The sequence below is a fragment of the Emys orbicularis genome, chromosome 1 (assembly GCF_028017835.1).
Source record: "Emys orbicularis isolate rEmyOrb1 chromosome 1, rEmyOrb1.hap1, whole genome shotgun sequence".
In the NCBI taxonomy this organism is placed as follows: Eukaryota; Metazoa; Chordata; order Testudines; family Emydidae; genus Emys; species Emys orbicularis.
Genome location: NC_088683.1, coordinates 348,189,522 through 348,211,462, shown reverse-complemented (window position 1 = coordinate 348,211,462; position 21,941 = coordinate 348,189,522). Strand labels below are relative to the sequence as shown.

The 21,941-nt window shown below is 42.8% G+C and overlaps 1 protein-coding gene across 1 annotated transcript in view; it reads right to left on the bottom strand.

Moving 5' to 3' along the window:
- Positions 1 to 10,058: 10,058 nt before the first annotated feature.
- Positions 10,059 to 21,941, bottom strand: part of SYTL2 (synaptotagmin like 2) — a 54,195-nt gene continuing 42,312 nt past the window's right edge. Inside the window, exons 12-19 of the mRNA XM_065397664.1 lie at positions 20,890 to 21,006; positions 19,621 to 19,790; positions 18,697 to 18,799; positions 16,413 to 16,583; positions 15,011 to 15,089; positions 13,534 to 13,633; positions 12,577 to 12,782; positions 10,059 to 10,204 (exon numbers count right to left, since the gene is read on the bottom strand). Of these exons, the coding sequence (XP_065253736.1) occupies positions 10,059 to 10,204; positions 12,577 to 12,782; positions 13,534 to 13,633; positions 15,011 to 15,089; positions 16,413 to 16,583; positions 18,697 to 18,799; positions 19,621 to 19,790; positions 20,890 to 21,006 (1,092 nt within the window). The remainder of the gene's footprint in view (positions 10,205 to 12,576; positions 12,783 to 13,533; positions 13,634 to 15,010; positions 15,090 to 16,412; positions 16,584 to 18,696; positions 18,800 to 19,620; positions 19,791 to 20,889; positions 21,007 to 21,941) is intronic.

Sequence of the window (21,941 nt, the reverse complement as noted above, 5' to 3'; positions counted from 1 at the left end):
TGGTCTGACTGTGTATGGCTGTTCTTATATAGGCTTCCCTGGCAAATTAAGTGCATTTTTAGGTGGGATTTGATGGGCTAGAACAGAGGGGAGCACATGCTGCCTATAGGCAGCATGGACAGAGGCCTGAATGAGAGTGGGGAATATAGTGATGGGGGCTGTTAGGTGGCTTCTGTGCAGCAAAGATGGCAACAAAAAGAAATTAGAACAGAAAGATAGGCAGGAGCCAGAGCATGTAGGCAAGGGGAAAATGCTCTCTTTTCCACTTTATTCATGTTTGACAATACTGATTTTGGAACAGCGAGGTAAAGTTATGTCAAGGCTAGTCATATATGTGGGAAATTTATTTCCAGGTGGGCGGATTATATGCATTTGTGATAAATGAAAGGGGGGGGAGGGTAGCTCCCTTTTATGGATCCAGCCAGCCAGTTAGCTCTAAAATCCCTCTTAGTAGCTGTTCTCTACTTGCTTTACCTGTAAAAGGTTAAAAAGTCTCCCTGCATAGGCAAAAGGAAGGGAGTGGGCACCTGACCAAAAGAGCCAATGGGAAGGCTAAAACTTTTTAAAATTGGGAAAAAACTTCCCCTTTCTCTGTCTGTGTTGTTCTCGAGGAGAAGCAGAGACAGGGCTGGATCTATGCTGTACGAAGCTTGGGGCTAGGTATGAAAAATCATCTAAACCATACCTAGAAACTACTCACTTGAAACCTCCAGATATGTAAGTAGATCAAGAAATGTCTAGGAAGACGTGAGTAGATTTATTTCTTTTTATTTCTTTATGGCTTGTGGACTGTTCTGTTCTAACCCCAACTGCTTTTGTTTTGCTTGTAACCTTTACAATGGACCTCAAGAAGATTATTCTTGATGCTGAATTTTTGTAAGTGTGGTTTTTAAATCTAGCAATAGGCTGAGTTTTCAATGTATTTTCTTTCCTTTTGTTTAAATAAAATGTACCTTTCTTAAGAATAGGATTGGATTGTGTGTCCTAAGAGGTTTGTGTATATGTTGTTTAATTAGCTGGTGGCAACAGCTGATTTCCTTTGTTTTCTCTCTCAGCTCTTCCCTGGAGGGGGGGTGAAAGGGCTTGAGGGTACCCCCACAGGAAGGAATTCCCAAGTGTGCCTTCTGGGGTCCTCAGAGGGGTTTTGCATTTGGGTGGTGGCAGCATCCACCATCCAAGGTCAGAGAAAAGCTGTAACCTTGTGAATTTAATACAAGCCTGGAGTGGCCAGTATTAATTTTTAGAATCCTTGTGGGCCCCCACCTTCTGCACTCAAAGTGCCAGAGTGGGGAATCAGCCTTGACAGCAATGTTTTTAAAATATAGTAGGCACTTTAGACTCATCAGAATCGCTGATGTACTACGGCTTGTGACAGTTTTGCCAGAAGGAGAGTTCATTGGAAGAACAGACATCAGGTGTCTATAATCTTAAAAAGTGATGGACACATAACTGCTTACAGCTTACGGGCTCCTTCATAAAAAGTAATTGGAGTTTAGTTCAAGACAGCTATTGACTCACTGTCATGCACTTTCCTAGAAGGTTGTCTTTTGCCTTCTTGTACTGTGTCTCAACTACATGCCCCGAGAGACCTGGCTATGGATGACTTGGAAGCCTTCTTCCCTTTGGGTATGTCTACACTACAGGATTAATTCGAATTTATATAATTCGAATTTAGGAAACCGATTTTATAAATTCGAATGTATTCGGCCACACTAGGCACCATTAATTCGGTGGTTTGCGTCCAAGCTACCATAGTAGCATCGATTTCCAGAGCGTTGCATTGTGGGTAGCTTTTACATAGCTATCCCATAGTTCCCGCAGTCTCCACCCCCCTTGGAATTCTGGGTTGAGACCCCAGTGCATGATGGGGCAAAAAACATTGTCGCAGGTAGTTCTGGGTACAGCCTCCCCCTCCCTCCCTGAAAGCAACGGCAGACAACCATTTCGCGCCTTTTTTCCTGAGTGAACTCTGCAGACTCCATTCTGCATCAAGCATGGATCCCGTTGTGCTCCAGAACGCAGTCTTGAACATTATAAACACCTCGCGCTTTCTCGTGGAGTTTATGCTTACACAGGACCAGAAAAAAGAGGCGAGGAGGAGGAGGCGGCGATTGCAGCGCAGCGACCAGCGTGATGAGGACATGGACACGGACACAGAATTCTCTGAGACCGCGGGCCCCGGTGCTTTGGAGATTATGATGTTAATGGGCCAGGTTATAGGCTTGGAACGCCGATTCTGGGCCCGGGAAACAAGCACAGACTGGTGGGACCGCATAGTGTTGCAGGTGTGGGACGATTCCCAGTGGCTGAGAAACTTTCGCATGCGTAAGGGCACTTTCATGGAACTTTGTGACTTGCTTTCCCCTGCCCTGAAGCGCCAGAATACCAAGATGAGAGCAGCCCTCACAGTTGAGAAGCGAGTGGCGATAGCCCTGTGGAAGCTTGCAACGCCAGACAGCTACCGGTCAGTCGGGAATCAATTTGGAGTGGGCAAATCTACTGTGGGGGCTGCTGTGATGCAAGTAGCCAAAGCAATCACGGAGGTGCTGCTACGAAAGGTAGTGACTCTGGGAAATGTGCAGGTCATAGTGGATGGCTTTGCTGCAATGGGATTCCCTAACTGTGGTGGGGCAATAGATGGAACCCATATTCCTATCTTGGCACCGGAGCACCAGGGTACCCAGTACATAAACCGCAAGGGGTACTTCTCAATGGTGCTGCAAGCACTTGTGGATCACAAGGGACGTTTCACCAACATCCATGTGGGCTGGCCGGGAAGGGTTCATGACGCTCGCGTCTTCAGGAACACCAATCTGTTTAAACGGCTGCAGCAAGGGACTTACTTTCCGGACCAGAAAATAACCGTGGGGGATGTTGAAATGCCAATTGTTATTCTTGGGGACCCAGCCTACCCCTTAATGCCATGGCTCATGAAGCCATACACAGGCAGCCTGGACAGGAGTCAGGAGTTGTTCAACTACAGGCTGAGCAAGTGCAGAATGGTGGTAGAATGTGCATTTGGCCGTTTAAAAGGTCGCTGGCGATCCTTATTGACTCGCTCAGACCTCAGCCAAACCAATATCCCCATTGTTATTACTGCTTGCTGTGTGCTTCACAATCTCTGTGAGAGCAAGGGGGAGACCTTTATGGCAGGGTGGGAGGCTGAGGCAAATCGCCTGGCTGCTGATTACTCGCAGCCAGACACCAGGGCGATTAGAAGAGCACACGATGAAGCGCTGCGCATTAGGGAAGCTTTGAAAACCAGTTTCATGACTGGCCAGGCTACAGTGTGAAATTTATGTTTGTTTATCCTTCCTGAAAACCCGCCCCCTTTATTGACTCATTCTCTGTAAGGAACCCACCCTCCCCCTTCCCCCAGCTTGCTTTCAAAGGAAATAAAGTCACCATTGTTTAAAAATCATTTATTCTTTATTAATTGATTATAAAAAGAGGGAGAGAACCTGAGTGGGGTTTGGGAGGAGGATCTGCGGGAAGGAAAAGCCCATTAAAAAAAGGTTAAAAAAATGGCAGCCTTTTGCTTGGGCTGTCCACTGGGGTGGAATGGGAGGGTGTACGGAGCCTCCCCCCCCCGTGTTCTTACACGTCTGGGTGTGGAGGCTATGGAACATGGTGAGGAGGTAGGGGGGTTATACAGGGGCTGTAGCGGCACTCTGTTCTCCAGCAGCCGTTCCTGAAGCTCCACCAGACGCCGGAGCATGTCTGTTTGCTCACGCAGCAGCCCCAGCGTTGCTTCCCGACTCCTCTGATCTTCCTGCCGCCACCTCTCATCTCGAGCGTCTCTCCTCTCCTCACGTTGGTCCCTTCTGTCCTCACGTTGGTCCCTCATGTCCTCACGTTGGTCCCTCCTGTCCTCACGGTCACTGGCTTCTTTCCTATACTTGCAAACCGTCTCCTTCCACTCATTCAGATGAGCTCTTTCATTCCTGGTGGATTGCATGATTTCGGAAAACATCTCTTCTCTCGTCTTTTTTTTACGACGCCTTATCTGGGATAGCCTTCGGGAAGGAGGAGGGAGGCTTGAAACATTTGCACCTGCTGGAGGGAGTGAAAAAAGGAGAGAATTTTTTTAAAAGATACATTTTTCAGAACAATGCTTATACTCTTTCACGGTGTATACTATTCACATTACATAGCACATGTGATTTCTGTGCAAGGTCGCATTTTGCCTCTTAATATTGAGTGCCTGTGGCTTTGCTGCTAGAGATCACAGACGCAGGTCGGGGCAACAGAATTCACCTTGCATGCTGCCATGGTAAGCCACTGTCTTTAGGCTTCTGCGCCCTGCTTTCCCACATACCAAGCAAAGCCCGTTGTGCTGCAGTTTTCCTGTTAGCTTGTTTTCTGCTGCTGAAGGTTAACACCCCCCCCCCATCCAATTCTCTGGGATGAGTGCTTTCTCCCTCCCCCCACCGCGTGGCTGGTATCAGGGAAGATCCCTGCAGGAACCAAACTAACACCCCCCCCCCCACTCGCCATGAATTCTCTGGGATGAGTGCTTTCTCCCTCCCCCCACCGCGTGGCTGGTATCAGGGAAGATCCCTGCAGGAACCAAACTAACACCCCCCCCCCACACACCCGCCATGAATTCTCTGGGATGAGTGCTTTCTCCCTCCCCCCACCGCGTGGCTGGTATCAGGGAAGATCCCTGCAGGAACCAAACTAACACCCCCCTCCCCCACCCGCCATGAATTCTCTGGGATGAGTGCTTTCTCCCTCCCCCCACCGCGTGGCTGGTATCAGGGAAGATCCCTGCAGGAACCAAACTAACACCCCCCTCCCCCACCCGCCATGAATTCTCTGGGATGAGTGCTTTCTCCCTCCCCCCACCGCGTGGCTGGTATCAGGGAAGATCCCTGCAGGAACCAAACTAACACCCCCCCCCCCCACCCGCCATGAATTCTCTGGGATGAGTGCTTTCTCCCTCCCCCCACCGCCTGGCTGGTATCAGGGAAGATCCCTGCTAGCAAAACGCGAAAAGCTCTGGGCCAATCCTCCCCCCCCCCCCCCTTTGCACTTGGCTAAATGCAGGGAAGGATTTCTTTTCAGCCACAGGCAAACAGCCCAGTAGGAACGGCCACCTCAGTCCCCTTAATTAAATTCCCTTATTTCAACCAGGTTACCCTAAGCGATATCACTCTCCTGAGGATTACACAGCAAGATAAAGAACGGATGTTGCTTGAATGCCAGCAAACACCGGGACCATACGCTGCCAGGCTCTGTCAGGCAATGATACCAGATTACTTGCTACTAGCATGGCGTGGTCAAGTGTCCTACCATGGAGGACGGAATAAGGCTGCACTGCCCAGAAACCTTGTGGCAAGGCTTTTGGAGTACCTCCAGGAGAGCTTCATGGAGATGTCCCTGGAGGATTTCCGCTCCATCCCCAGACATGTTAACAGACTTTTCCAGTAGCTGTACTGGCTGCGAATGCATCCCAAGTGCTCAGGGCAAATTAATCATTAAAAATGCTTGCTTTTAAACCATGTTTTATATTTTAAAAGGTAAACTCACCTGAGGTCCCTTCCATGGGGTCATGGTCTTGGGTGCTGGCTTGGGAGGCTTGGGAGGGTACTTCAGTCAGGGTGAGAAACAGTTCCTGGCTGTTGGGGAGAACGGAGAGCTGGGTGCTCTCTGCCAGCTCGTCCTCCTCCTCCTCCTCTTCCCCTTCCACGGAATCATCAGGTGTACCTGATGAGATTATCCCCAGCTCGGAATCCACAGTCAGAGGTGGGGTAGTGGTGGCGGCCCCCCCTAGAAATGCATTTAGCTCAGCGTAGAAGCGGCATGTCCGCGGCTCTGACCCGGAGCGACCGTTTGCCTCCTTTGCTTTTTGATAGGCTTGTCTGAGCTCCTTGACTTTCACGCGGCACTGATCTGTGTCCCTATTGTGGCCTCTCTCCATCATGCCCTTGGAAATTTTTTCATAAGTTTTGGCATTTCGTCTTTTCGAACGCAGTTCAGCTAGCACTGAATCCTCTCCCCATATAGAGATCAAATCCAGTACCTCCTGTACGGTCCATGCTGGTGCTCTTTTTCGATTATCAGCCTGCATGGTTACCTGTGCTGATGAGCTCTCTGTGGTCACCTGTGCTCTCCACGCTGTGCAAACAGGAAATGAAATTCAAATGTTCCCGGGGCTTTTCCTGTCCACCTGGCCAGTGCATGCGAGTTCAGATTGCTGGCCAGAGCGGTCACAATGGTGCACTGTGGGATAGCTCCTGGAGGCCAATAACATCGAATTGCGGCCACACTAACGCTAATTCGAATTGACAAATTCGATTTTGGCGCTACTCCGCTCGTCGGGGTGGAGTACAGAAATCGAATTAAAGGGCCCTTTAATTCGAATTAAATGGCTTCGTTGTGTGGACGGGTCAAGCGTTAATTCGAATTAAGGCAGCTAAATCCGAATTAAAGTCGTAGTGTAGACCAGGCCATAGACTGCAGGGTGGCAGAGTATGTCTCCGCTGCAGCTGGGAGTGAGTCTTCCAGCCTGGATAGACAAACTCACACTAGCTCAGCCCAAGCTAGCACTGTAAAAACAGCAGTGTGGACGTTGTGGCACAGGTGACACACCTGACCCCCTGGGTCTAACCTTGGGTGGCTAGCCCAAGTCTCTGCTGCTGCCACAATGGTGTCACTGCTCTTAGTGCGTTAGCTCAGTCCAAGCTTGTGCAAGGCTGGCTACCTACTTGCTCTCAGCTGCAGTGGAGACATACCCAAGCAAAAACAAACAAGGAAGTTGGCTTCCTGAAGCCTTTTGTCTTGACAGCTGAACCCTGGATATTAAAAACAAATTCCTCTAGGCTTTTTTCTGTCAAAGCAAATGTTAGTAGCTTAGTCGGAGGCACATAGTGCTTTAGTGTAGGGTTGTTTGCACATATAGTGGTAAAAAGTCCATATTGGTTAAGTGAAGAATTTTCAAGGGACTGTTACGAATAAGTAAATACTTTTGTTAAATGCAGTTTTAAAAATATTAGATCTTTTCACCACAACATTCGTCGAGTGTTAAAATTCTTCCTACCCGCACGATAAGTGCACTGATTAATACTAAGTTCCTGTTAAAACAATTTAAAAGGAAAAAGCCAGTTTTCCGGACAGGGAATTTTAAGGCTCCATTGTTGTAAATAAAGCCATATACCATTTTACTGGCATGTGTTTTCCAAAGACAATGCAATTTCTTCAATATTTGATTTGTTGCATTTCTTTGCACCGCAGTATAGTCTACTGAAAAGGCTTTGAGTGGAAGCCAGTGTGTTTTCCTTTTAGGGTATGAGGTTACGGAGTAAAACAACACTAAAGCTTAGTAAACTTAGCTGTTAAAAGATAGGAAAGTAATAGCTTTTAGGATCTGAGCCAAAGCCCACTGAAATCAACGGGCTGTGAACCAGGGCTTTCATGAAGATATCCTACAGTCATCTAACACTGCACTACTGAGCACTGCTATATTTTTAAAGGCTACTGTTGAGACTGGCTCAGTTGACCTTGCATAGTTCACTGTAGGCTTGAAGGTGGCACGTTTGATATGGTGACTCATTTTTGCCTTAGTAGAAAAAAGTCCGATGTGCTGGTCTGGAAAAGTACTTAATCTTCTGGGCATGGTACAAAAGCGATGTATTTGCCAAGATTTTGGGGGAAGTTTGAGGCTGGTGTTCCTGACAGGGGCTAAAGGGTCTGTTTTGTTCCTTTGGTTTATTGGCTGTTCAAGTTAATTTATATAGAATTGTTTAATGCTGCTGGTTAGCCAGGTGATTGCAACTGTAATTAATTATTTGGTCATGGAAAGCTTCTGTAGAGGTGCGGTTTTTTTTAAATTTAAATCTAAAATAAAATTATGATAATGATGTATTTTGAGTACCGGTGAGCACTGGCTTTTGAGGTAGCTGCATTGTACTCTTAGTGTCAATACCAAGAATGATGAAGGAAAAATGGGATATCTGATTACTATTCTAATTGACCAAAGGCTTGGTCTGGTTATCCTAATTCGAGCACTCCCAGAGATGTCTGTCTGTACAAAAGATTATTACATGGCTCCCTGTCTGAAGAGTTTCAGTCCAAAGATGCCCTGTTCCAATCCTACAGTCTATAAACTCCTGAAACTATTTTTAAACAAAAATAATGTATTCAAGGACTTGTCTATGTGGTGCATTAGTGTGCCCCAGCTGAGGTGTACATTCTAGTGTTCACAAGCCTGTCCCACACTAACTTCTGTGTGGACTCTATTGGCTCACACTAGAGGTTCCCTAGAATGCACTGACATAGCACGGTTTGAAATAGTGCTACATCACTGCACATCAGGGATCACACAGATAGTGCACACCATCATGTTGCGCATGAGCTAATTCACCATGTAGACAAGCCCTCAGTTGCACACATAAAATATGCACTTATATATTTGTAAGTTAACCAGTGGAAAGTTGCAGATAGTGCACACAATAATCCACTTTTGCACGTGCAACCAAATGTGCAGGTAATGTCCTTTATAAAAATATGCACCTCCTCACATCAAACAAATCAGAATGTAGTGTGAATACAAAAAAAATTATGCACATACACTCCTCAGTTCAGAAAAAAAAATTAATATATAAAAAGATACAACAGGCAATTATTGTACCTCTAAGCTTCAGAAATATCCAGATTTCAAAGTTGGTTGGAAGCAGTGCAACCATGACCCTACATGGGTGGTTCTGAAAAATTCCACCCAAAATGCCTAATGTAGTTAGGCACTCAATTTCTATTGAAAGTCAATGGGAATTAGGCACTTAACTCCTTTAGTGACTTTTGAAAATTTCCCCCTCCCTTGATTCATCTTCTTAATTTAATAAAGTATAGGATGCATTACCAGATTCTAGACCTATAGTAGTTGCAATAAATAAATACACAAGTGCATCATATGCATTTATTTTGAGTACTGTAACTTTCAATAATGCAATATGAAAATTTCACAGATATATGAAATGCAAATATAGTATAATTGATCAGATGTGTATTTTAATTGAGCAGTTACTTCTCTGAACACAACTATAGCTTTAATAGGCTGCTTTTAGTTAAAAACAGTGTAAGAATAATACATTTCTATGTTTTTTACATTCAAACTTTTAGTTACATAAAATGCTATCGAATTGAAATTTGCTTGCTATTTCATACGGTGTAGGTTCTTTAAAGAACTACCCAATTCCTGCTGTGTTGTAGTGGTGGCACCAAAGTGCATACAAAAGTCTTAACACACCCAAAAGAGCAATCCAACAATAGACTTGGGTACAGATAGTGTATACGCTTAAAATAAATATCCAATTTATTCATCAATAATAAAATGAGCAACTTAATGGGAGAAGAGATCCTTCAGAGTAACATTTAAATACAGTAAATTCAACTTCATTGCGTCCATACAGAATCTATAATTTAGAGATACGATAACAAAACTAGTATATGTACTACATATACAGTCAAACCCTCTTTATGGACCAAGCTCTGAGAACTTAAAACTAGAGATGGAATTGCCCGTCATGAACTCTAGCAAAGGGTGTAACCGCCAGAGACTTGAACATACCATTAAAATTAAGCTGCAAACACACAGTGAATATGAATATTGCGACCTATTGTCAGCTTATTTAAAATACCACACAAAAGACCCTGGGAAATAGACAAAGTTGTTGCTTTTTGGGGTTTTGTTTCTGGGTGCATTATTTAGCGAATCACCAACATTTTGCACTATTCCAGGTGACCACACACACAAACACACCCCTTGTAATTGGACCACTGAATTTCAATAGTATATTCTTTATTTAATTCATTTTCAGTGAGCAAGAAGTAAAAGGCCTTTAGTTTAAAAAAATAATCTGAAAGCAGAAAAGTTTAATTTGCATTACGTAGTAACATTTAGCAGCACAAAATAAAATAACAGAACAGAGGCTGTCTACAGATCTACTGTAGTACACACACTTTTATAGAATTCCTCCAAGTTCCTCATTTTATTATTTCCTTCCCCTCCCAAGATCCAACAAGTAAACATTTTGGACACTAGCAATTAGAAAGTCATCTTATTTTGTCAGCTTTGCTACCATTATCATCCGGAGTGGCAGTGTATCTTCTACCCATGTGTTTGGCAAGCTCATCATTCTCTCCCATAGGGTGGTTTCATCTGAAGTGGAGTCCATCCAGTCCACTGCAGTACCATAGCTTTTGCCTTAGAAAAACATAAGATATTATTTAAAAGGAAACTTTAAGCACTTTTTTAAAATTGCCACCACAGTTAAGAGTAGACTCTAGGGCAAATCTCCACACATGAACACAAATCAGCAATTTCCCCCCTCTTCTGAAAGCTTTTGACTTACCCTACAGAGTTAGCTGACAATTTTCATGGTGTGATTCTGCATTTTCTATACATGTACAACTCCCATCAAACCCAATTAATGGGAGTTGTGCCTACATAGGAACTAGATAACATCTCGGTATTCTCATGTGTTTGGTTTTTCTTGTTTGCTATTTATTAGCTCATCTTGTCAGGATCCCTAGTAAATAAGAAAGTAAGTCAATATTTTCAAACTTTGGTTCCTAAAGTTCAGCATCTAAATCAGTAGCCTGATTTTCCCATTGACAGAAGCTGTGGTTGCTCAGTACCTCTTGGGAAGAAAAAAAAAAATAGCATCAGGTCACTGATTCAGATACCAAAATGTAAGTTTAGCTGCTTAATTTCAGGAGTCAAGTTTGAAATTTGTGACCCCAATTTATATTTATTTTTAAATTTGCTTTTGACTATTATAATCCTAATGAACTGTGCTAAAAAGTTCTCTTCTCTGGGAAAAGTCACTTTTCCATGAGTTTGCTAAAGAAACTTTAAACACTTTTTACTTGTTGTCTTCAGTTTGGGGAAAGAAGGCATTTCCTCTCCACAGGCTGAATTGTCATTTTGCGGTGAGATGGTTTCACTATGAAAGTGACAAAGAGGATCAGGGGGAAAAAATCAAGTTCACTTTTACTTGGGGAATATTCATATTTTAATTTTAAAATGTTTATTTTCAACACACACAATTTTTACTGTCAAGAAAGAAGGCCAAATTTCTCCTTGAAACAAAACCTTGAGTATTTGGGAACACATTAATTTTAGCAGAATTGATCATTTCACACAGTTCTACTGAAAGGGTCTATTCTCAACACTAGAAGCATATACAACTCTACTTATTTAGCACACATTGATGTTGAGTTTACTGCCTTAGTGTCTAGCTGCCCCACAATTTTAAAAACACCAAGACTTACGGACATTAACTTTCAGTTAACTTTAGTAGGCATGACATAAGAGAATTGGGATTTAAGTATTTACTCAAGTTTAGTGTTGCCACAGATCTTATTTTTAGACTGGAGTTTTTCACATGTGCTCCAGTTGTCCTTTTTTTAAATGTATGCTCTGAACATCACACTTCAATTGCCATAAGAACACTGTTTGCCAAATACTAAGCTAATTCAGAGGACAGTAAACCATGCCAGAATGTACCTAGCCCATGGTGCATGTTATATATGGATGTAAGATGATGGGAATTTACTTCATGATTTTGCAATGTTTGATTTAATTATTCCTATCTTAGCATGTGTAACTAATAATTTCAAGATTATCCAGCCACAGTATTAATGTTCAGAGATAGATTTACCAAATGGGGTACACCTCAGGGAAAATAAATGTATTTTTGCAAACTTAGAAAGATTTAGCAATAACCTTGCTAAGATCTCACTTAACTGGGTTTCCATAGGGAAAAAAAAATCTGTCATGTTAATGGCCAAGGAGTGCACATAAGGAAAGAGTTGAAAGAAACACCTCAGAAATTGGGGTTTTCTGCTTTACATTTATTGTATGCTAAATTCCTCTTTCTTCTTTTGCTGCTCTGGTCACACTTCTCTGAGTCCCTTCTCTGACTTCCTGTTTTTTATACTGCCTCATATTCAACCTCTACAAACCTCATCTTCCAGCCCCCCTCCAATCTTGCCTCAACATATATCTGCATTTTTATTTCCTTCTTTCCCCACCTCCATTATTACCAATCTCCATCTTCTATTCACCAAACTTCACTCTTACGTTGCCCCTTCTGCTGAAAGACACTTCACATTTCTCCCATATGCACCTCTTCTCTTCCTCAATTCCCTTCTTTAAACCCCCTTCTTCCATGAATACCTCCTCCGAGCACCGCCATCTTCACATCATGGTTGTGTGTCTGAATCAGTTCATAAATTGATAGCAAGTTTTTTGGTGCAGAGACTGTGTATTCTGTGCTTTGTAAAGTGCTATGTACATTTATGGAAAGAGAGACATAAGATTTCTAATCTAATCTGAGATCTTCTCTAACTTGCCTGTACCCCTTAACAGGACCCTACTCCTGCTCTGTGACTGTGTATTGCATTTTGGGATCCCCGCTGCATGAAAGGTGACTTTCTAAATTAAGCCTAATGCCTGCAAGTTTGCTCAGTGATATTTTGCACACAGAGGGAAAAATGGAGAGGCAAGACAAGTAAATGGAGATCCAGGTTGTATTTTGCAAGTTAAGGATTAATTTAATAAATGATCAGTACCTGTTCCCATTCCTATCCTGAGACCTCCCAGAAAGCGATTGGCTAGTTTGTTGTGGTCCCAGACTGTAAGTTCTACACATGCTTCTTTCAAATCATCAGCTCTAAAGCCATCATAAACCATGGTGTGGTTGAACACTGGGCTTGTAGTTTTTGCCACTGCTCTTGTTTTCTGGCGACTTTTCCTACTAGTATCTGGAAGAATGGTACTTTGGAAAGAGAAAACATTGGCAGATTATATTAAAAAAAAACTGAGGGCTACATTAACATTCTCTTTTAAATGAATAATATATCTACAGGTTGACATTCTCATTAATATACTATGGACTCTGAGACTGGGGGAAGAGGAAACGTGCCCACCCTCTTCAGAGAACCTGAGGTCAGGGGTGTTGGAACTAATCACCTCCACACCTCAGAAGATGGAAGAGATAGGTGGATGGGGCAGGGAGGAGACTTAGGAGAACTCAGTTATTGATTTCCAGCCAGTGAGTGCCCTGCTTGTCTTGCTGCTGCCAGAGATTCCTCAGTCACTTGGTCTCTAATGCCCTCCCTATGGCTTTATAATCCCCTGCCAGGAGGGAGGGAGGGAGAGGAGACAGGGCAGTTTTCCCTCCTTTCCCACCTACTGCATGGCTTCCCTCCAAGTAGGGCATCCATCCACCCACTCCAACCTGGTTTGTTTAAAATGCACAATAAATAAAGCGAGTTGCATTAGAGTTAGCCCTGATGGTTGATGGGAATGGCAGTCAGTTTTGACTAGCCAGTCAGTCAACCAGGAAGTCGGGGCATAAAGTGCAAGGTTGGAACTCGCCATATACATGGTGTCCCACAGGTGAGTGAAATGCATCAGCCCCACAGGGCATCTTGCAAGGCAGCATCTGGGAAGTCTCTCACTCTCACATGCATGAATTAAGGGAGGATTAATTAGCATAATTTTATTCATCCCACTATTGCGGTTACCATTTAACAAAAGAGTTGATCTTGTTGCCCCTCAGGAGAGGGAGGTCATTGCATTCCTTCACCCAGATGTGGACCTCTCCAGTGGACGGGGTCTTGTTACCTTTGGAAGAGACAAATAGGAAACCAATATTCACTCCCCTTAGAAATTAAATGTGAGCGGCAAAAGGAGGGAAGAAGTCAGAGAAGGTGACTGTACAAATTTGGGAGGAAATAAATTCACAGCCATCATACGAAACAAAGGCATGCCTCCATCATTGCATTTGTACTGTATGTATGCCAAACAAATCCCGAAGAAAGCAGACAGAAGAAGGGCAGGTACATTTCCCTGTAGTTTCAGTTGGATGAGGTTATTCTAGACTTCCTGTCCCAAATCCTCACTTGCTGTTGTACTGTGCCACATTCCTCCTCAGAAATGGCAAAATTTCAATGGTGGGTGAGGTAACTCCTATCCTCTAATACTTACCCTCTCTTTTGTGGGAAATAGTAAATAGGTGCACAATTTGCTTATTTTGCATACACACTGGCACAGCTGGGGCCAGCTTTACAACTTACCTGCCTGCAGCTGGTGTGAACTAATACTCAAAGAGCACCCAAAGATAAGATTTAAGTGCACATTGCCAAAGCATCTAAATGGTCACTGATCTGATCTTGAGAGGATTCCTCTACTCTTCTTATTACTTCCTAATTGCCTCCATCGTGCCCAACTCAGCTACCGAAGATGCTGACAGGAAGGAGTGAATTTGTTTCTTATTGGCCGACTTGCTAAATTAGAAGTCCTTTGCTTCGCTGCCAGCCCACCCCAGCCAATTATTAATTGTCAGATAACAAATGACTCAGATCATTATCACTATTATAAATTAGGTACTAAGCAATTATCGTTCTTTCCCACATTCACTGCCTCTTGAACTCAGTGCACAGCTACTGTTTGCTTAGCATACGGGTGTTTGCCTGACTGTTAATGAGCACTACAGTAACTAGTGGCGAAGCAGGATCTCATTCCTCCTGCTCTATTAGGGATGTAATCCAACCAGTCGCTAAAAGCCCATGCTGTCATCCAGGTGTAATTCCTAACGTCGTGTGTATAAAAAAAGCTGAAAATAGCTGAGAACTTAAACTGAATGGTAACAGACTGAATCCCAATGATGACTGAGCCTGATGATATTGTAAAACAAAAAGAGCTCTCAACTGTGCTTGTAGCGGTTTCCATCACTTAATTCTGATTCAGACATTCTAGACTTTGGAGTGACAATCTTGGAATCTTACTACATAGATTTATATAACAAGAGTGTCTTGCTTCCTTAATAAAAAACACTGAATAAGTCATGGTCCTGAAGTGAGTTCATGGTTAGCTAACCTTGATTCTATAGAAAAATTTCTACTCTTTAGGAAAAAGGTAGTTGAACTTTGGGAAATATATTCCCAAGAGGCTATCGAAACTAAAAGAAACAAACAAACAAAATAAAGAATGAGCACATACCCCCGACAGGCTGTGGGACATACTGAAGGGCTAGTTTAATCTCTCCTCTGTTCTCTAGTTCAAGAGCTGCTGCTGGAGTCTGAAAATTAAAACAAAAAACTCTGGTCACATCCTGGTGTAATGCAATACCCCTTTTTATAGCATTCCTTGTGTGTCTCACTTGTAATGAGGCAATGCCAGAAAGCAGGAAATTCTGCTTTGATACTTATTAGAAATTCTACTTCACACACATGGGTAGCCATTATAGATTACATGTACAAATTGCTATGCAAAAGTTTTCTACAGGAGTGATAGGTTTCAGTGAATTATGATGTGAAGCAGAATTTCTCTATTGCCAACTGAAGATTTTCTTGCATTCTTACCTTCCTCAGTTTGCAGGCAAACAAGAGTTTATGGGAGGAGTCTAACCCCTGGAGTGCGCCTTCAGATGTAGATAGGTGCCTCTTTTGCTAAGGTACTGATAAAGCCCCTATGATTGTTGATCATTCTCAAAAGAGATTCCTCCACAGTTTTGCTGCCCTCCCATCCTTCATTGTGTCATGTCTAAAATTAGAACATATGCTCTTTGGAGCAGTAGCCTTTTCTTATGTGCATTGGGAAGCACCTAGCACACTTTTGAGCACTGTAAAAAGTAACATGCAGACTAAAATACCAAAGCAACTTTCAAAAATAGGTAGGCTCTAAGCGGATAGGATGCTTGTTGCTATCCTGTAGAACTACTTTAATTAGAAGACCACTTGCCACCTCTTTGGCTTTTGGCTAAGGCCTTACCTACTTACTTGCAGAAAATTTTAAACCAGTTTAGTTAAACCAATGCAAAAAGGCTGTATGGACATCATTTGATTTAGAAGTAGTGGTTTATTTAAAATTTAGTTAGAATTGACTTAAGCCAGTTGTAAACCAAGTTGAGAGTGCCCACACAGCCTTTAGCTAAACTAGTACAGTGTTCTCTGGAAGACATGTCCTTGGATCAAGTGTAGCATCATTTTAATATGTATCCTGTATATACAAATTACTCTACCTGCAAGGGGATGCAATTGATGGTCTATGCCTCCAGTAATATTATGTAGCCACATAGGCCACAAAGGCTGGAAGTTCAACTTGGGATTCCCGTTCCTCAGGCTGGTCGAGAGAACAGAGTCAGACTCCTGGGGGTACAAACTGCTTCTCTCTGAAAGCATCCCTACTGGCAAGCCACTCATTGGCACAAGGAAAGGTCTCAACATTGTATGTCTTATCTGCCTGCCTGCAAGAAGCATTTCTATAACTGTAGCCACAACAAAAATGCTCAAGCAGGAAAAAAAATGAGAGAATGTGGGACCTCAGAATATAAAGATGGGCAGAAGCCCGTGACTGGATAGAGATCACGTCTCATTCGTACATACAACACCTAAGAACTTACCCTAGGCTTAAGCAGGAACCAGTTCATCTGCTTATTCAGTTTGTCATTCCAGTCCCATGTTCCCAAATCAAGTTCCACCTCACCTAGGAAACTATTGCGCCCAAAGGTGTCATTGTGCCAGACAGAGAGATTCAGTCTCTGGGTCTTTACCAGTGCCTTGTCAATTTTATACTGCAAGAAGAGTGAAGCAAAAGAATTACAATTTAAACAAGGCAGCAGAGACGCTGGAACAAATTGTACAGTGGGGGTGCGGAGAGCCATTGAACCAAACTGTAAACCCCGTATATAATGGAAACCACTTAAAGCCAGGGGGTGCAGCAGCACCTATGCAAGGGACTATTTCATCAACACTCAAGAATCCAGGAGTGATCGAGATTAGGAGAAGGCCAGTCGTACTGGGAAATCCATTAAACAACCCATTTAGGTCCATCAGAGACATGTAGAAAATTATGGCCACTGTACATATTTGAGACTCTAGTTCAAACAGTTTAAATTCATATTCATCTCACATTTGTTAGTAAGAAATACAGAAAAATCAGTACATCCAATTCAGTAGATCCAAACATACTGAATAATACTTGGCCGGCTATCTTCAAATATCTGTACATACAGTTATTTAATCTTCACCGCACTCCTGTGAGCTAGCGAAATATTATCCCCATTTTGCAGATGGAGAAGTTAAGCACAGAAGTTAAGCTACTTGCTGAGGTTACACAAGTCAATGGCGAGTTTAGAACAGAACTCAGGAGTGCCTGATCTCCAATCCTGTGCTCAGACCACTAGACCATACTTCCCTCCATACCTGTTTTCAGAAACCAAGTCACTCTGTCCAATGCTAGTTGAGGAAATACATGTATAAGTGAAAGGAAAGGATACGCTGGGTGTCACAGAGTGTCTGGTCCCATCTGTGCCATAATAAGTTAGCTGCTTTCCAGCCTATTGGGATCAAGTGATAGCTTAATGGACAACTGGGCCTTACAGAAGGACAGAGCTCAGACTGGGTTGGAACCACAGGGAGCAAACAAGCTGCTGTGGTAGACCCTGAGCCAGAGTCTGCAGAAGGCCAGATACTCCAAGGGAACCAGCCTGGAGGCCAGTGCTCTATGTGAACTAGCCTCTGTTTGTCAGAGGGTGGAGATGGATGGCCGGAGAGAGATCACTTGATCATTGCCTGTTAGGTTCACTCCCTCTGGGGCACCCGGCATTGGCCACTGTCGGCAGACAGGATGCTGGGCTGGATGGACTCTTGGTCTGACCCAATATGGCCATTCTTATGTTCTTATGAGGGAAGACTCAAAGGTAGCCCAGAAAAGGGCTGAGAATAAGGCCTAGAGAGCCTGCTGAAGAGAATCCATAAAGGACAGGAAAACCTTTTTGTTTACTGGGACTTTCAGTTGGACTTTTGGGGTTACATTTGTTTGTGATTTGGACAGAGGGCCAAGCTACATCTCCAGCATGGACCTGTGTGTGGAGAGCCAAGGAAACCCATCTTGGGAAAGGAAACTGAGGCTAGGTCTACACTACCCGCCTGAATCGGCGGGTAGAAATCGACCTCTCGGGGATCGAATTATCGCGTCTCGTCGGGACGCGACAATCGATCCCCGAATCGACGCTCTTACTCCACCAGCGGAGGTGGGAGTAAGCGCCGTCGACGGGAAGCCGCGGAGGTCGATTTTGCCACCGTCCTTACAGCGGGGTAAGTTGGCTGTGATACATTGAATTCAGCTATGCTATTCGCGTAGCTGAATTTGCGTATCTTAAATCGACCCCCCCCCCCGTAGTGAAGACGTAGCCTGAGGGAGCGAGTGCTGGTAGTGCCATGCTTGAACACAAGGGGGCACAATGGGGCAGCTACATACTACAATACTGAGCAATAAGAAAGGGCTTCTCAGCTCTCTGTGAGCTGAGGAGTGAAAACATTATCTATAGTTAGGCTGGGGCCTCAAGAAATTTTTGCCATTGACTTGCTCTGTGCTTCGGTTTCCCTTATCTGTGAAATGAAAACAATAGCCTTGCTTTGGAAAGTGTTTTGCAATCTCTGGATGTAAAGTGCTAATTATAGTACTGTCTCTCCTCTTCTCTAAACACTAAAATCCTGAATCTAAGGTACCAAACTGGAAAAACATTCAACAACGCCACTTAAAATACTCAACACAGAATAAAAATGGAGGATTCTATTTTGGGGCCACATGAATATGGGGCCTTGAAAAATCTCAATTCCTGGTATTTCAAGATGTACATTTGCATAATTTATGTGTTCACCTAGTAAATATTAAATAAGTACCCGCAATATTTCATTATAGACTGGATTCAATGTTTTCTTTTTCACAGAGGTCTTCCTTTTCCCCAGCTTGTATTTCTCTGGAAGCAGGTAAGTCTTTACATATCTAAAAATTTAAACAAACAGACGGATAAGGGCAACAAGACATTGTGTAAAACTGCAAGACAGTAGTTTTCCCCCCCAAAATACACAAATCCAAAAGTGAAATACAAGTTTTACAGAAGATAAACTTGGTTAGCAATGCAGTTAGTGTAATGTACACTCTTCAGTTAGTGATTTCTAAGTCATTCAGTACTTACCATTTCAGTAGGTCCGAGTTTTTGATAAGTAATCACCTTAAGAATGAACATTAATGGTTTCTACATTATTGATAAAAAGTAAAAGCCCTCTTTAGAATCACAGAAATTAGAGATAGAAGACACGTGTTGGATCATCTTGTCCCCTGCCCTTCCCAGGGCAGAATGTCTAGACTTTTTGCTGGGATATCCAAATCCCATATTTGGATGTGCCAATCTAAATCTGGACACACAAAACTGGGAATTTACCATGCAGATTATTAATTTGATCATCAAAAATAGAATTTGAAGTTCCTAATAAATTGGGCTTCCTATATTATTCTTTGCTATGGAAATAAATACACAGGTCAGAAATCACATAGAATGTACGTGTGTGCAACAGTTATACCTTTGTGTTCTCTATAAATGAGCCTTAAAATCTCTAGGAACTGCTATCTGTAAAGCCAGTCAGCCATTTATGTTCAATTCAGTGCAAGGAATCAAGGTGGCACATACTTCACTTGTGTATTTTCTCTTTTTTTGTTTTCTTTTTGAAGACCAAGATAATTATGATTGAAAGGCTCCGTCTACACTTCTTGTGCGTGGAAAAATAACTTGTTAGGAAAAACTGTGCAACCCTAATTACACTTACGGGTCTGAATGTTGTTTCTTAACATCTGCAATTGCCAAGTCTTTACACTGGGAAACAAAAATATGGAGCTCCTTCAGCTGTTCTACATAATCAATGGCAAACTGAATGTGGCCTTTCACATCCACATTGCCAAAGTCACCACTGTAGATGCTCATTACACTTCCGCTCACCTGTACACATGAAAAGGGAAAAAAAAATTATTTTAGTCTATGCTTTTGGTCAGACATATATGTTATTAGAATGGGAAATATTTAAGAAATTCATCTGCACTCAATTCAGAGACAGTAAAGAAACCAACTGTACTCCACTTAGATGTACTTTTCAAACATGGTTTTCGTTGAAAGAGATTTTAATCCATCCAATGAGAAAGATTTACATTTCACTAGCTTTTATTATAAGATGATGATTGTAAGCCTCCAAAAACTCACGTGAAAGGTGCTATGTAGAAGTGCAAAGAATTATTTATTGCATAATATACAAGAAACAAAGTAAAGAGCACACCATATACAGCATATTCCAATCAGAGTCTTCGGATATTATTTTCATGGCTCTATATTTTCTTTCCCACAGAAAATGGGGCCTCAATACTCTGGTGATGGATACTCTATAAATGCCCAAAAGAGATTAGGGGTAAAATTTTCAAGAATGCCTAAGTGATCTAGGCACCTAAGTCACTTTTGAAAGTTTCACCCTAGGTGGATTGGAAGAAGGGTAAGACAGATATACAAGTGGATGGCTTTTTATTCTCATTTTCCCCCTTCAAATTGCCCAAAACACTCCTGTGTCACGATGCCTGCAAAGAAAACTTGGCAATGGTTTAGGCCCCTGCCCATCATGCTGACTACTATTGTCTCACTGTTTCCTTGTACTCCCCAGTCTGTCCGTATCCATCTGTTGCCTCTATTCTTCTACTTAGATTGTAAGCTTCTTGGGGGAGGGACTGCCTTTTTGGTCTGTATTTGTACAGTGCTTAGCACAATGGGGTCCTGATCCATGTCTGGGGGTCCTATCCACTACGATAATATAAATCTCTCTGTTGTAGTAATGAAAGGCATTTGTAATGGCATCAATCCTTTGAAAAGAAAATAAAAATAGTTCAGTCTGTTACATTCATATACTAAGGTCAAAAAAATGGAGCATTAGACAACTTTATATACACTCTGATACTATAGTGATGAAGTCTAGAGAGAAATAGATACAAAGGAAGGGGAGCGACACAAAGGTTTGGCAAAAGCAGAGTGCCATTAAAACAAGCTTTGGTTTACATACAGAAGACAAGGACGCCATGCCAGAAGAGCCGCTAAGATTGGTTAGAGAGCTGGGGCTCTTCTTGATTCTGCCATGAGGATAACTGCTTTCTGATGTTGTATCAGTGTCTCTGTCACTCTACAAGACATCACACAAAGAAAGCCAGCGTGGGCATTTAGAAGTCACAAGGAACACAGTTAAAAGTTGTCATAATTTTAAAAAGCAGACTTGTAAAGACTGGAGCTCTGTGGATATTGGGAGCCACATCCCACAGTGGTGCAGTGCAAGCAATTAATAATTCCTTAAAATTAGATCATGCTTCTGCTTTGCATGTGGGAAGTTAGTTGTACTAAAAAACAAAAAAAGTTAGAGGGAAATGCCACACATTTTGGAGTTTGCTACCTGTGTTACAAGTTGAAATCTTGATCTAAAATTTACTTTTACATCTTTCGTGCAGTGATTAGTTTAACTAGGCTCATTAGTTTTGCTTTCTCATGCATCAGCTCAGTATAATAATGCAATTTATAATGCTAAAATCTTTAACCACTGATTCAATTCAAGTGGTTTAGTTAAAGGAGAACATTCATGGTAGAGGAGCATACAAGGCAACAACTGGCTTTTGGGGGATGCTTTAGCAGTTACATCAGGAGACTTGGGTTCGGTGTTAGCCAGACACATGCCCGTGGAAACACCTGTCCATCCACCTGTTTGCTAGAAGAAGCACGCGGTCTATCTTATTCAAAAAACCCATCAAACAGGTGCTTCAGGAGCATGCCCAGGTCACCAAATCAGGAATATTTTGGACTGGGGGTGGGGCCAAATTTCAGACTGAGTCCATAAACAGAACACCCTGTCAGTTGTCTCCTCTCTTCTACAGTGACGGGATCCAGCTCAGGCACTCCAGGCTGACTGCAACTGGGGCAGCATGGCACGGGGAGAGAGATAATCCTGCAGGTAGCAATGTAGGTGCTCATTTTTAGGACATCTGTGTTCTTAAGTCATTGCTGTTCTGGCATCCACTAATGCAACTCCACCAGTGATGATAGTAATTGGAGCTATAGTGTAGACAAGGC